The sequence below is a fragment of the Paramisgurnus dabryanus genome, chromosome 20, assembly GCF_030506205.2.
Source record: "Paramisgurnus dabryanus chromosome 20, PD_genome_1.1, whole genome shotgun sequence".
Lineage (NCBI taxonomy): Eukaryota > Metazoa > Chordata > Actinopteri > Cypriniformes > Cobitidae > Paramisgurnus > Paramisgurnus dabryanus.
Genome location: NC_133356.1, coordinates 8,253,015 through 8,268,360, shown reverse-complemented (window position 1 = coordinate 8,268,360; position 15,346 = coordinate 8,253,015). Strand labels below are relative to the sequence as shown.

The window sequence follows — 15,346 nt, the reverse complement described above, 5'->3', positions numbered from 1 at the left end:
ATGTGCTTTATGTATTTGCCTCACAGAAGGGACAACGGGTTCACGCTACTGCACTCATGTGACACTACAGAGAGCTCTAGAAAATGACTTTGAAAAGATACAATAAAGAAAGATGTAGAGACTTAGAGGAAGAGGATAAAAAGTATAACAGCAATTATGGCGCTTTTCCATTGCATAGTACCCCACGGGTTGGCTCGGGTCAGCTTACTTTTGGGGGCTTTTCCACTAGATGCAGTACGTAGGACCCAATACTTTTTTGGTACCACCTCGGTTGGTGTTCCAAGCAACCTCAACTGATACCAAAATGTGATGCAAAAACACTATAGATTGGTCCTAGAGAATCGTCACTACCAGCGTCATCGCAATAATGTAAAAGATTAGCTTTACCTTCATGCTAGCTTGCGCTGTCTCGAGCATGTTGTCATCTGGACTTTTCTGTAAGTTCCCAAACTCCATTTTAGCGATGAAAACATCCACAGGTTGAGAATCAGGAACACCATAACGTTTTTTTCCAGACTTGCAGTTTGTGGCGCCACATTCGCGACGCGCACGTATGCTTACATGCAACTTAAATGAGGTTCAGCGTAGCGTGTCGACTGGTGCCACAGGTGTTTGATAAACATGATGTGCAAACATTTATTTTGGTGGTCAATTTTAATTTTGTGGCAGACTGAGAAATAAATCAATGCATGGGAATGTATTGCATTCCAACAACGCTCTCAGTTATATGATGTCACAGCAGTAGGAAGCGCAAATATAACGACACGCCTATAATCCCTCCCACTCCAAAGTGTTACTAAACTCGATAGAGAAGCTAACCAAGCCAAAGTGGGGTACTGTGCAATGGAAAAGCACCAATAGCAACCAAGGTGAGTCTCTATTAGACAGGTATGATGGGTCACTCACAAACAATAATATTCCGATTTTAACTTTTTAATATTCACAGTTGTCTATAAAAGTGATTCTCACGAAATCCAGATTTAGAAGGTGTCCAGCATCAGAATTTTTTAAAAAGCCCTTAAAGCCAATTTTTTTTTTAAGATTAAGGTCTGAACTTACTATAACCATTATTTTTAGAGGATTTAAAAAATATTTCCTACATAATTATTTAGATTTTTTTAGATTATCATTATATAAAATGATCATTACCGCAACATGATATTATATTAAATATATGCATTTACAAAATCATGTTTCGGTAATGAGAACTAAAAAGTTGTCTAGGTACTATGACAAACAAAATTTTAACTTTTATATGGAGAGATAAAAATAAGAACTGTTTACCTGGTAGCCATCTTGAGTGTCACAGTCAATTATGTCCCTTACAACAATTTTTTTAAATGTTAGTTCCTTGAGGGCTTAAACAATGATTGAAAATTGTTGCGGAGGATGAGAAAATTGGTCTTGGACACATTTATATTCCTTATTATTGTCTCTACATTCACCAATGATCACCAAATACCACATGTTTCTTTACTATACATTTTTATAGTATAAGATGCACTGAAGCTTTTAATTTTTTAGATTTTTTATTATAAATTTTCCATGTCAAAGAACGCAAATCCAGTAATGGCCACATTGCGGTAATGGAAATTTTCCCCTTAAATGTAGAAAAAACAACTAAATTGATTTGTGTCTGAAATCATGTGCAAAATAGTACATGAAGAGATGTTTATAACTGTATGCTTTTTATTTTGATACTCTTATTTTGCATTTACTTTTTTTATCAAAATGTTTTATGACACCTCATAAGTCTAATTTCGCGAGAATCACCCATAAATGTTTGTCAGTTTGATAAAAGTAGCATTATCTTTTCACAAAGTGTTATTAGCTAGAGTAAGAGATGACGCACATACCTGTGTCCATCCGGGAGCTTTCTGTCAAAGGAAGTGCTGCGAGGGATGGAGCTCTGTGTGTGCTGGAGGAGCTGTTGACCCGGCAGGCGATCGTGACCTTGTGTAGGGGATCCGCGAGGATGGGACTGACCGCTAGTGGGTACACGGTGCCAAGTGGTGTTTCTTTTGAAGGGAGTCTTGTATTCACAGGGAGTTCCTTCACTGTCCAGCTTATACTCAACCATAGGGATACGATAAAGCTCTGAACAGCCCCTGAAAGTCAAAGAAAGATACAGTCGGTAAAAATTATATTTAAACTTTCCCAAGCAGCATACGACTTCAGGCCAGCTCCGGCTCAGAGCCGCTGACTTTGGCATGGATTCGGTGCGGATCCGGCTCAGAGTCGGCTGCTCACTATCAACCTGTCATACAGTGATATCAAGCCTCACATTTTTTGATGTATATACTTACAGGAACAGGAAATGAAAAATAAAACATAAGGATAGAGTGTGCAGGAGAGTTATGTACAGATGTACACATTACAGTAAGTATATACAGCTGTGTATACAACTACATATAAACATGTACAGAGACACAAAGTAAGGTTTACAGAATCAGGGTGAGGTGGGATCTTGGGTTGAAACATAAGACCCTGAGGGGTTCAACACCACACCCTGCTTTAGAAATAAAAAAATCAAATCTGGAGCTATAGTTTCTGCACAAGATGGGAGGTCAGGTTCTCTCTTTTCTTCTTGGATTTGCATAACTAGCCTACAGGCCGCTTGTCTCAATTAGATACAAAAGAAAGCCCCAAACGTCTGACTATGTAATTTCTTCCTACATGGACTGAAATGTGTTTTAAATTGAGCCGCATTCATCAGCTCTTTCCTCACTGCCCTCTGGATACCACTGACCTTGCTCTTCTCAAAAGACTAAAACACCAGACGCTACACTTTCTGCCAGAACCGCTTGGCATGAGGAATACAAAGCCAACCTGCCAGCGCACAGCTTTTTCAAAACGGATTTTTCCGTTCTGTTTATCAGGAAGCAGGCTGAAATAAATTAAAAGAAAACTTCATCCCAAAATGAAAATCTTCTCAGCACTGACTCATGCGTATGCCGTTCCAAACCCATTATAAGTTCGGGAATACCCTCTTGGAATGACAAGTAAAATGAGACATATTGGTTAGACCAACTCTATGCACACAAAATGAGGATTTCTGCATTCATATATGTGAACCCTTATGGCAATTTGACTCGCAATGAGCAAATAATAAAAAAAATGAGTTATTGTTATTTTCACATTCTCTTTTCCTTCAAATTGATGAATGATTTGTTGGAATTTCTTGAACAAAAAATTTCAGAGCTACACCTGTTTGAAGTCTACAGAGTCAAAAAAAATCAGCGCAAGAAGATCGTTTTCATGTCTTATTGCTCTTAATTCTTTTAACATCAAGTCCTGCACTTTATTTTCTAATTTTTGCATGTTTTAAAACTAGGGCTGTCAAAATTAACGCGTTAATAACGCGTTAACGCAAATTAATTTTAACGCCAATAATTTTATTAACGAACGATTAACGCAACACGCAATTTCTGTTTGACTCTTGGTCTAGCCCACAGCTGGATGAATTGAGACGCAGCAAGTGACCCGCGCTGTCTAGATGAATTGGAAGTTTTTTATAAAAATAAGAACATTAAGCTCTCGTCTAGCAAATCCAATGCTCTAAATGGTCCTTAAACATCTAAAATTATTTTTTCCTGATCTTTTCCTGAGAGGTGTACCGTCCCAAATCCATAATCTAAAGGAAATTCACTTGCTTGTATTTTGGTTTCGTTTTTAAAGCATGCAAAAATGATAGAAAATAGACTGCAGGACTTGCTTGATGTGAAAATAATTATTAAGAGAGTTAAGTTCGATGTTAAAAGAGTTATTAAGAGTGAAAAGACTGTTTTGACAAGAATTCACGAAAGTAGGACCTAATCTGTTATATCTGAAGTAATAGTTTGGTTAACTGTTGAGGAAAAGTATCTGTTGTGTAATATTATATTAAACCCTCACAAATGATGCAGCAGCAAACAGAAATGGAGAAAGAACAAGGTCTTCTAAAGGGAAAATTATATATAAAACTATGGCTGATGGTTCTGTTGAAAATGTAAACAGGCTGTTGTAGACGTACATTTGCATATAACATATATATTTGTCCAAATCCATGCTGATTAGAGCATTAAAAACTTGAAAAGTGTTAAATTTAGGTAAATTTAGAACAGATAAAAATGTAAGATTAATTTGCGATTAATCGCAAGTTAACTCATAAAATCATGAGATTAATCTAGATTAAATATTTTAATCTATTGAAAGCCCTATTTAAAACCAAAACGTCAGACGCACAAGTGCTTTGCTCCCAATGGACATGCATCCTTTGTGTTAGTAAATATTTATAAAAGGTACATCTCAATAACGATAATTTTAGAGGTGTAATTTCTATTCTGAGAATTGGGATTGCTGGACAAGAGCTTAATGTACTTATTTTATGGAAACCTTAAATTTGACCAAAATCGACATTTGAAGAGTTTGGTTCCAAAACGCGATTAACACCATATAAAATATAGGTTACCGCTAAAATAAGTATTGAATCAGGTCAGTATTAAAAAGTAAATTCTTCATTTTACACAAAATCCAATATCTGCCGTGTTATTCTGTCATTTTTTCAAACGCCAGTCCTCCTTCCTAAATCCGTCTAACCAATCACAGCGCACCATTCCACGCATTGTAAACAATAATGGTGGCGCTTTGAATATTATGAATATCCTGTTTCCTCATCTACTTTGTACTTCGTGATCAACAAACAAACAAAAACAAAATAGTAATTTTAATGGGATTGATAAACCCTGGTTTTCTGTGGCGAGGAAGAAACGTAAGCCATCAAAATCGAATAAATTACTTGAGAGGCATTTGGGCGAAGGAAAAAAGATGACAGCAGCAATGACAGTGTTTTTAATATAACAAACCAAGCGTTTTGATTAATGCCATTAATGTTTATTTTGTTTAATAAAACATGGAAACCCCTCCTATCATACTTAAAAACTACAATTCCAGTGCAACAGTCCGCATCCTAGCACATGATATATGACAATGTTCATGGTTTAGATGGGCGTTGGGATATTATGGGGAATCGTGGTCGGTCTGTTTTTTTTATTTGTTGTTCTTGCTTTTTTTTTGCTTTCCCTTTTTGTAATGTTATACCACTTTAAGTTATTTTTTTAAGTTAACGACTTTTATATTATTATATATCTTAGAATGTACAAGTGAATTGTATGTCCAATCATATGCTTTAATAAAAAAGACGTTTGATAAACGTGAAAAAAAATGTTTATTTTGTTTAATCAGTGTGTACCACTAACTTAAAATTAGACATGCACATTCAGACTAATTTAAGCCCAGAGTATAGTTTGTTTTTACGTGTACGTGAAAATACGCGCCCAATCAAACGCACTCGTGTACACAGATGTTCGACGTATGCGCATTGCGACAAAATACAATGCATCTCCTGAGCTACATACTACATTCTACTGTACGTGCACCCGCGGCGACCTACGTGTTTAAAGAATGTGCAGTTATAAAATTTCGGCATAATCTCGTGTTTGCAAAAATCAAAACTACTTCTAGCTTTAGACAGTATGGGTCACATATACTGCTTGAAATGAACTAACAAACGTATAAAATACTTAAAGGTGCACATGAAAATATCTTCATTCAGAGGAGTGAACGTCTCGTCATTGACATCCTGGATCCTGTTCACAGAACCAAAAACCTTTCATAAGTCTAAGACTAACACTGAAGAGTCTTTACATTAACAGTGCTTTTCTGTGTGATAAAAGGAAGTAAAACGTTTTAATGAAGTAATGTTCAGCAGCTTGGACTCTCTTGAGATCTTACTAGATCATTTTAAACCTCATCTATTCAATTCAATTTTATTTATATAGCACTTTTCACAATTGTTAATTGTTTCAAAGCAGCTTTACATAAATAGATGTAGGGGAAAACACAGAATAATCTCCATCACTGCTCCATAAAATCCTATTTTTAAGAAATAGTTCACAAAATTACATTTCTGTGACTAATCTGGTAATTTTGTTAATTTAACTAAATTAACTTTATACATCTGATCTGAAATGAGTTGAGTTGAGACGACAGGAGTTGGCAACGCCGTCTATACGTCTACACTGCCAACTTACATATTACAGCCCTCTCGGGTGTCACACATGCATCATGACAAGCTTTCCCATTCTGGGCTTTAGATTAAAAGCACTACAAAACGGTGATTTTACAACTAATCATATGAATATAATATTATGATTATTCTCTAAATTTCATAGTGTCATATAACACAACCCAGATGTCTGTGAAAGTGAAGAGCCATAACCTGAAATTAAACCAAACAAACGTGCTGTAATTTGCATTCGTACTGGAGGGTCACCCAAAGTGGTTGAAACATTAGACGCTTCTAACAGCATTGGTGGCTCATTTGTTTATAAAGCTAGTCAACACGAATGCATTCACAAATGCGACATAATGAGGACCACTTGCAAAGCAGGGTAAACTACTCTGATTTTGCCATCTTACATCCATATAGGAATAAATCTATGCGAGAAAACATAATATATCAGTCAACAAAAAATGCCATTGGACACCAAACACTTGTGAAGTGATGTAGAAAATGTAAGGTAGGAATTTTCTCCATTCAGCATTGATTGGATCAAGAATAAAGGAATTCCACATTCGAATGAAGCCGGATGGTCGGAGGAGAGCAGTTGAAATAAGGGTTTTTAAGTTGTCTTTCATTAACACAGAATCTGCTTTAACATTGACTAGCTTTTTATATTAATTCATATCATCTCTTGTTAAAAGCAGAAAAATGTCAAAAACTTACTGGTGTGTAATCGAGTGTTACATATTCAGATCGCAAGCTAATGGCATTTTGCAAACGCTAATGTGCCTTTGCCTCAAGCACCTTTTCCACAATTCATTTAACATCAGTAAATGTTATTCAGTGTTAACATGACTTTGTGTTGGTTTCATCATTTTTACTCACAGATTTTCCTGCAAACACTGATCCTGCATGCACACATATAGGGAATAATATGCAAAGTCTGTGGTGCCTTACTAACCAAACTGCATTCAGATGCTGTTATAGTTTCAATGTGCCTTGTTTAAAAGCCACCTGATCTCAAATGTCCTGTAAAGCAAATCACAACAGTCATTTTTAACATTACGTCGTTCTAGCCAAGAAAATGTCTCAGAATTAACTCTTTGTGTCGAGTTCATGAGCAGAAACCGGCGGCGTACGAGACGTTCACACCCTCTCGCTTACATTTACAGGCTTGGATTTATGAAACGCTCTTTTCCACAGCCAAACGCCAAGATCGGCACAATGACAGAGAGTCAGCACTAATGCTGTCATAATGGAAAATGGATCATGTGCCATAGATGAGAGAAAAAACAGACACTATAAAATGAAAATAATTATACATAACGACCGACATTATACATATAGCTTCGTAAACACTGTGTGGTTTATTATATTACTTCCTGTTTTAAACAGCATACATTGAGCTAAAATATTGAGCTTGTGTTGAATCAAGCCAAAAAAGTGGACGTAAAGTGTCAGGTTTTTTTAAAGGGACAGTTCCCCAAAAATGAAAATTCTGTCATCATTTGTTCACCCTAATGTTTTTTAAAACCCATATGAGTTTCTTTATTCAGTTGAACACAAAATAAGATATTGTAATAAATGATGGTTACTACACAGTTGACAGTACCCAAAAAACAAAAAGGGGAGAACGGGGCAAAAGTAACAAAGCATTTTTCTCCGTGCCTTCATAACATTTGCATTCCAAACTATGACAGCATCTTAACCACACAAACCCTTGACAGAGCTGACAAATATTGTGTTATTTACTCGCCGTTTTTCGCGTGTAGATCCAGAAAGCTGTTTTCAACAATGATAAGTAAATTCCAAAAGCGGTCAGTATTTCAAAATAAAAGTAAATCAGGTTTAAATGTGAGGAGATCCTGTCGAAAGTAACACTTGTTAGAGTTCTCAACAGGCCTGAAAATTACATCCCGACCCGAAGCCGGCCCATGGCTTTTAAAGCCCGGACCCGATGTAACCCGACACATCAACGTGAATTATCTGTCCGAACCCGACCCACGGCCCGACCCCGCCGACCCCCCCTGCCTTTTTTTCTTATACACGTAGTCTATTATCATGACCAGCAGACGGGAATTCAAATCAAGCTTTAATGTTCACGCCTTTTAACAATACAAACAACTGAAACAATAAACTTTAAATATAGGCTATATAAATATGCCTTAAATAAAAATGACACAATAATAAATAAAAAGAACTCAAACATGTACCCAGCCAGCGGCTTTTCCTCCTGTAGTAGCAAGCAACGGTGAATTCACCTGCGGCAAGTTTACTTTTCTCCATCTCTTCTTCTCCAGACAACAGGCGTGCACGCAGTGATAGCAATAAGCTCTGGGGCGGATCCGCAACGGATCCGCTCTGAAGCCGGCAGCTCCGGTCTGGATCCGTTGCTGATCTGCGCCGGAGCTTATTGCTATCCCCCGCCCCTCTCTGTGATGCACGCAGCAGCCAGACCAGACTTTCTTTACGGTGAACAGCAGTAATGATTAATAATTTTTTTCACGAAGCGTAAAAGATTAAGCCCGAGGTCCGACCCGACCCGACTCATTTGCTTATATTTTGACCCGAACCCGTTGAGAACTCTAACACTTGTAACTTTTGTCCCGCTGCTAATAGTTTGTATATCGTCGCTGTCCGATAAAAACAACCACGTATGTCCATTTTGCCGATTTTGAGATTTTTTTGAATTTGAATTGAATTTTCCAGGTTCATTTCCGTACACAGTATGCTTCACATATCTAAATGGCCAATGAAAAGTTGTGAAATCATGTCATCTGTTTTTCACGTATATCCATTTTGTGTCAAAGCTGTCAATCACGCCGTGTATCTCCCGCCCTGTGGAAGCATCTCGCCTTCATGAAGTTTCATCGAAGCTCAGCACTGGATAGCCGAATAAACATAGCCTGGTGAGACAATGACTTTCCTTCATCGAGGTAAACATTTCCCATCGAAGCCAGACGTACATCTAGGAGTGACAAAATAGGACTGTGTATCTGTCTAGCATTACCATGTCAGTGTATTGATTCATTGTCCCTTCATAGTTTGCAAGAGACATTTAATTAATATTAAATAAACTAAACAAAGATAAATGACAAAAAAGATAAATTTATCTTTTTACAAAGATAAATGACAAAATAAGTTTGCAGTTAAATATTAACGAGGTCAAAGTCATGTATATTTTATACAAACAAGTGTAACACAAAAATCTATCTTATTTTGTTGTGTTACTTTCGTCCCAGCTGACAGGGTCAAAAGTAACAATTCACTACTTGGGCCCTATTTTAATGATCTGAAACGCAAGTGCGAAGCGCAAAGCGCAAGTGACTTTGTGGGTGGATCTTGAGCGCTGTTGCTATTTTCCCGGCGGGAGAAATAACTCTTGCACCAGGCGCAAATCAATAAGGGGTTTGTCTGAAGTAGGTTAATTATTCATAGGTGTGGTTTGGGCGTAACGTCAAAAAAACCAATCAGAACGCTATCCAACATTCCCTTTAAACGCAAGTGCGCAAGTTCCATGGCGGGTTGCTATTATTATGACGGATTTACAAGGCGCACGCCAGGAGCGGTTCACAGCCGAGGAGACCGACGTTCTTGTAAGAGCAGTCAAAGACAGAGAAGTTGTTTTGTATGGGGATGGGAGAAACCCGCCCAAATCAGCGTAGGTTAAACAGGCGTGGGAGGAAAAAGCCACAATTGTCTCATCAGCTGGCATCCCCAGGACGTTCCGCCGCAAGCGCTACAATGATGTCAGGAGACGGGGGAATCCCAAGCATGCCAGGATAAATCGGGCACGCCGTGTAACGGGAGATGGATCTGCCTCTACACAGGACCTGACGCCAGCAGAGGACATCTCTGCGTCCACCCTCACCGCTGAAAACCAAGAAACGCAAGCAGTCCAACCCCAAAGTACTCTTACAAATCAAGTTCATATACATTAAGGTTTCTTATGAAAATATTTAAATCGTTATTTGCCAGATAATTTTTTAACGCACCCACACAAAATAAATAAAAACTATCACCACAATGCTCGCCACAATAATTTCCCTTATCTCATGTGTTAATATTTTTTATTGTAACAATTTATGATTTGAAAAAATAACTGTTGCATCTGTGTAGATTAGATAAGCAATGTGTGTGCGCGTTGTGCACGCTATACATTATGGTCAAGCATGCGCCTTTAAAGTAGCAAAATGAACAACGCACAACGCGCCACTGACTATAGACTATTTTTTTCTGGTCAGTGGCGCAATTGTTTTTTGAAATTGCAAAATAGCATCAGAGATGGTTTGCGCCGGAACACGGCTCCTTTTTTGCGCTGAACCGCCCATGGAGCGCAAGTTCATTCCCTAGTTTGCCGACGTGCGTCTGTGGAGGGAAAAACCCGCTGTGCGCCGGTGCAAAATACGAATGATTCACTGACAAAGTCAATTGCGCTGGGTGCAAGATAGGGCCCTTTATGTTTAAAGTGAAATTATACTGAAGTTGTTTTACATTTGTTCAAAACTCCACCTGGTATTGATAGACCACACTTGTGAGTTGTTGACCACAGCAAAAATATATCTCTGTCTAAAACATTATCTTTTAAAATTAAGTTTTTCTGAAAAATAGTACTTTCGCCCCTGCTCTCCCCTACTATAGACCGTTTCAGCGGTAACAACATAAACAAGCCGCTGTCGCGGTCCGCACGTAACTTCCGGTAAACTCCGCTAATAATAAATAACAACAAATTCTTTAAACATAGTTTATTTATATAACAAGCAAACAAAACAACATATAGATTACCTAGGAAACCAAAACATTTGTTATTTTCGACGAGGCATTTCTTCAAGAGATCAGTTTAGCAACTAGTCAGACCATTAAAAAACGAAACCGGAAGTAAGGTTCGGATCCAGACGTGTATCACGTGCGTCCGATGAAACCATCTATAGAAGTCAATGAATAAGTCATTATATCTTTTTGTGTTTAACAAAACAACATGAGAGGAGTAAATGATGGAAAAAAAATCTTTTTTGGGTGAACTATCCCTATAAAGCGTTTCAAACGTATCCAGTCTAGGCTTGTTAAAATGGGTCTAATATTAACCTAACCCAGAAAATCTGTTTATTTGGATAAGCGCTGCAGGATATGGCCGTAACCCCATACGGTCCAAGATCCTTTTCCATCATCTTTATTTGACGTCTTTAAACATGCCGCACATACATCAAACTAATGCTAGAAACTGAGAAACATTTCAAATGTGTCTAAAACACTGCAAACTCATTTATAGATTGGAAATGTAAACGATGTGTAAATATTTGCCATTGGACAGATTTAACCGTAATCAGAAAGCGTGTGTATATGTGAAGACTGGTTAGTGGATGTTTATACTTCATTTTAAACTGTGTAAACTACAGGGGAACATTTTAAATCCAGGTTACCGCTTTCTCTGAACCTTTACTGTAAACATTTAAATGACATTATAATGATGGTGTTTACATATACAAATACATAACGCAGGTTATAATGAAAACTATCGGTGAGCACTTCAAATGAACGCAGAGCTACGGATAAACACATTTTCTGTGGGTTTATATTTACATAATTAGTCATCACAGTACATGTGCATCTATAGACATACATCAGAAATCATAATACTTACAAATGCTGTAATCTCCATTTATAAAATCTTATAAAGATTTACTGCTTTTCTTGATCTGTTCAAAAGGATTAGCATGCTGGGCACCTATTATGCCCATTTTTACCAGATGATATGTATCAGGTGCGCCTAGAAAGTTTCAATACAGTTTTGTAGCTCCAGATTTAATGCTTTCCTTAAACGCTCTGATTTTGTACAAAGCTCATCAATATGAAAAGCGCTGTGTCCCTGATTGGCCAGCTAATCTGTACGTTGTGATTGGCCTGAATAGACGTCAGCTGGAAATGTGACGCTCCTTACCATGTTTGAAAGATTCGCTCACAATGCATTGTTAACAGGAGTTAACTTACAGGCTGTTAGTACAAGCGGGAGGAATTGTGATAATGTCGATCTTATCCAGGAAGTAAACTGTTGCCTACAATCCGTGTGTTTGTTGCAGTCCAAGAAAAGAGATTTAGGTTGGAGATGATAACTTGCGTCATTGTTTACTTGGGGTTTGTACCTTTTGCATATCGTTAACATGTACTAATACACACTTAAACCCCAAAGGAAATGTAAAAACGTGAATCGGACCATATTTGCTCTTTAGAGGACAATCTGGTGTATTGTGAATTATCAGACCGCACTGGGATGTCTTTCATCAATAATCAAGCATCCTACATCATCCAGACCTGAGCCCAGCTGGCCATCTCTCTCAGTCACATAACCATACTGTTATCGGTACACAAGTGACCGTCTGCTGGTTTCCTCTCATGGTGTGATAACAGTATGCCAAGGCTCCGACATCAACATCCTTCTGTTACTACTGTTACATCACATTTACTCTAAACTGCTTCCTGGTGTAAATGAGAAAATCTGTTCGTTGTGTGCCACAAAAGGCGAAGAAGCTGAGCTTGATGAATTCTGTTAAAACTGCACAGATCTCGAACCCAGGCCCACATAATAAATCAAAACAAGATGTTCAGATCAGAATTACAAGATGCCACTGTCCTAAACCTAAACACTATCTGGTCAACCATCTAGAAATGCTCATAAATATACAATGTTCACAATGAAGGAATTTATGAAAAATATTTTTTAAAAATCCTGATAATTTACTCACCACCATGTCATGCAAAATGTTGATGTCTTTCTTTGTTCAGTCGAGAAGAAATTATGTTTTTTGAGGAAAACATTCCAGGATTTTTCTCATTTTAATGGACTTTAATGGACCCCAATACTTAACAGTTTTAATGCATTTTAAAATTGCTGTTTCAAAGGACGATAAACGATCTCAAACGAGGCATAAGGGTCTTATCTAGTGAAACGATTGTCATTTTTAGCAAGAAAAATAAAAAATATGCACTTTTAAACCACAACTTCTCATCTATCTCCGGTCCTGTGACGCCCCAGCGCGACCTCACGTAATACATCATCACGTCAAGAGGTCACGGATGACGTATAGAAACTAAGCCCCAGTGTTTACAAGTGTGGAGGAAGAGGACCGTTCCGACGTTGTTGTATGTGGAATGATAATAATTAATGTCTTTGTGTCAGTTTATTGTTTTACATGGTCCGCAAATGTTTCATTTATGTAACACGCGACCTTTTGACGTCATTACGCAATTACGTGAGGTCGCGTTGGTTCATCAGACAGCCAGAGGAAGACGATAAGTTGTGCTTTAAAAGTGCATATTTTTATTGCCAAAAATGACAAACATTTTGCTAGATAAGACCCTTATGCCTTGTTTGGGATCGTTTAGAGTCCTTTAAAAATGCAATTTTAAACTGCATTAAAATTGTTAAGTGTTGGGGTCCATTAAAGTCCATTAAAATGAGAAAAATCCTGGAATGTTTTCCTCAAAAAACATAATTTCTTCTCGACTGAACAAAGAAAGACATCAACATTTTGGATGACATGGTGGTGAGTAAATTATCTGGATTTTTTTTAAAGAAAATTTACTAATCCTTTAAGGATTCAATGCAGGATCCAAATCAACCAAAACACATCTTAATACCAAGTGTAAGCAAAGCCTAACACATTTACTGTACAATAGCAGTATTTCTTGATGCAGTCATGAATTCAAAGACCAACTAACTGCTGAAATCTGTTCGTAGTTTCTCACATGCATGTTAATAGCGAGTGTAAATCAGAATAGAGAACCGTTAGTGTCGATACCTTCTGGGGGCTCCGTCCTCATACGGTTGGATAATGACGACCTTGACGGAGACAGATGTTCTCAGCAGGTCAATCATCTGCTCGTGGGTAAGAGTCGCCACCACCACCTTGCAGATCTCCACCAGTCGACTGCCCTGACGCAGACCCGCCTTCCACGCATAACCAAAGGGCTCCACATCAGCCACGATTCCTTCAAAATTGACGTGAAATCCGAGCTGGCCCAGACCGTTCCTCCGTAAGGTCATTTCTGTGGTCTCACAGCCTCGTGACACAATCTGCATCAACACAAAGAAACAATGAGAGCGAGAGAAGGGTTTAAATGATAATTAACAAACTAAGCATTTCTTTAACAGGATGAAACAAAAATCACATCCACTTTAAAATATTTCACTTTGACCACAATATGCAAAAATGGTTTCGTTTTTAATTTTGTGAAAATAGCAAGAGATTTGATGGCATCGAAGCGGGTAAGGGCATCTTAACTACGTACTCCAGAGGGAAGTCATTGTCCTATCCTGTGTTCAACAATAAAATAAGGTTGTTCAAAGTGAAACATTTTCGTTTAAAAGGAGGAGGAAGTTGTTAATATCCCCAAGACATGCTGGCATGTGTAAAAAACACAAATACACACTTTAAAGGTTAGTTTAAACCAAACATAACAAGCATGTAAATAAATGATGACATTTAGCCTGGTTTCGATTACAGATTTGCGCAAAACTTTTGGGATAATTTCTAAACGTCAATAAAAATAAATAAATAAATAAATAAACAAATGACCAAGTTTCCATTAACCAATGCTATGCGACTAACACATTGTTCCTCTTTTCATCATTAAAGGGAACATTTCACAAGACTTTTTTTAAATGCTTAAAAACCCCAAATGACGTTTTAGCCCGTATATGAAGTTTTAGCTCAAAATATCATACAGATAATTTATTATAAGATGTTAAAATTGACACTTTTTAGGTGTGATCAAAAATGTGCCATTTTGAATGTGTCCTTTTAAATGAATAAGAGTTAATCTATGCACGAAATGGCAGTGCCGTGGTTGGATAGTGCAGATTAAGGGCCGATATTATCCCCTTCTGACATCACAACTAGGGCTGGGTATCGATTCAGATGTTCCAGATCGATTCGATTTCGATTCACAAGCTATCAAATCGATTCGATTCCGATTCTCGATTACATTTTCGATTCCGGTTCTCAGGTAGGTTTTTATACTCGATTCAACTCAATGAATAAAGATTTAATACACATGCTATATCAATAAAAAAGAACACTGAACAGCAGTTTACAAGTGGGTAATTAATAAAAAGAAATTAAAAGCCACAACACGTCTTCTTTGCGAAATCTGAAATGCTTCAATTCCTCCGTTCAATGTTTGCGGAAATAAATATGGAAAAAAAAATCGATTCAGCTCTTTTTTGCCCAGCCCTAATCACAACGTTAGCCAAATTTCAATCACTTATTTTCTCACATGCTTGCAGAGAATGGTTTACCAAAACTA

At 37.5% G+C, this 15,346-nt stretch overlaps 1 protein-coding gene across 4 annotated transcripts in view; it reads right to left on the bottom strand.

The window, feature by feature from the left end:
* LOC135786699 (signal induced proliferation associated 1 like 2) overlaps positions 1 to 15,346 on the bottom strand; it is a 166,050-nt gene that overhangs the window by 53,931 nt on the left and 96,773 nt on the right. For all 4 annotated transcript variants that reach the window (XM_065296212.1, XM_065296214.1, XM_065296215.1 and 1 more), the window contains exons 9-10: positions 13,840 to 14,114; positions 1,857 to 2,108 (exon numbers count right to left, since the gene is read on the bottom strand). In XM_065296212.1, coding sequence (XP_065152284.1) covers positions 1,857 to 2,108; positions 13,840 to 14,114 — 527 coding nt within the window. The remainder of the gene's footprint in view (positions 1 to 1,856; positions 2,109 to 13,839; positions 14,115 to 15,346) is intronic.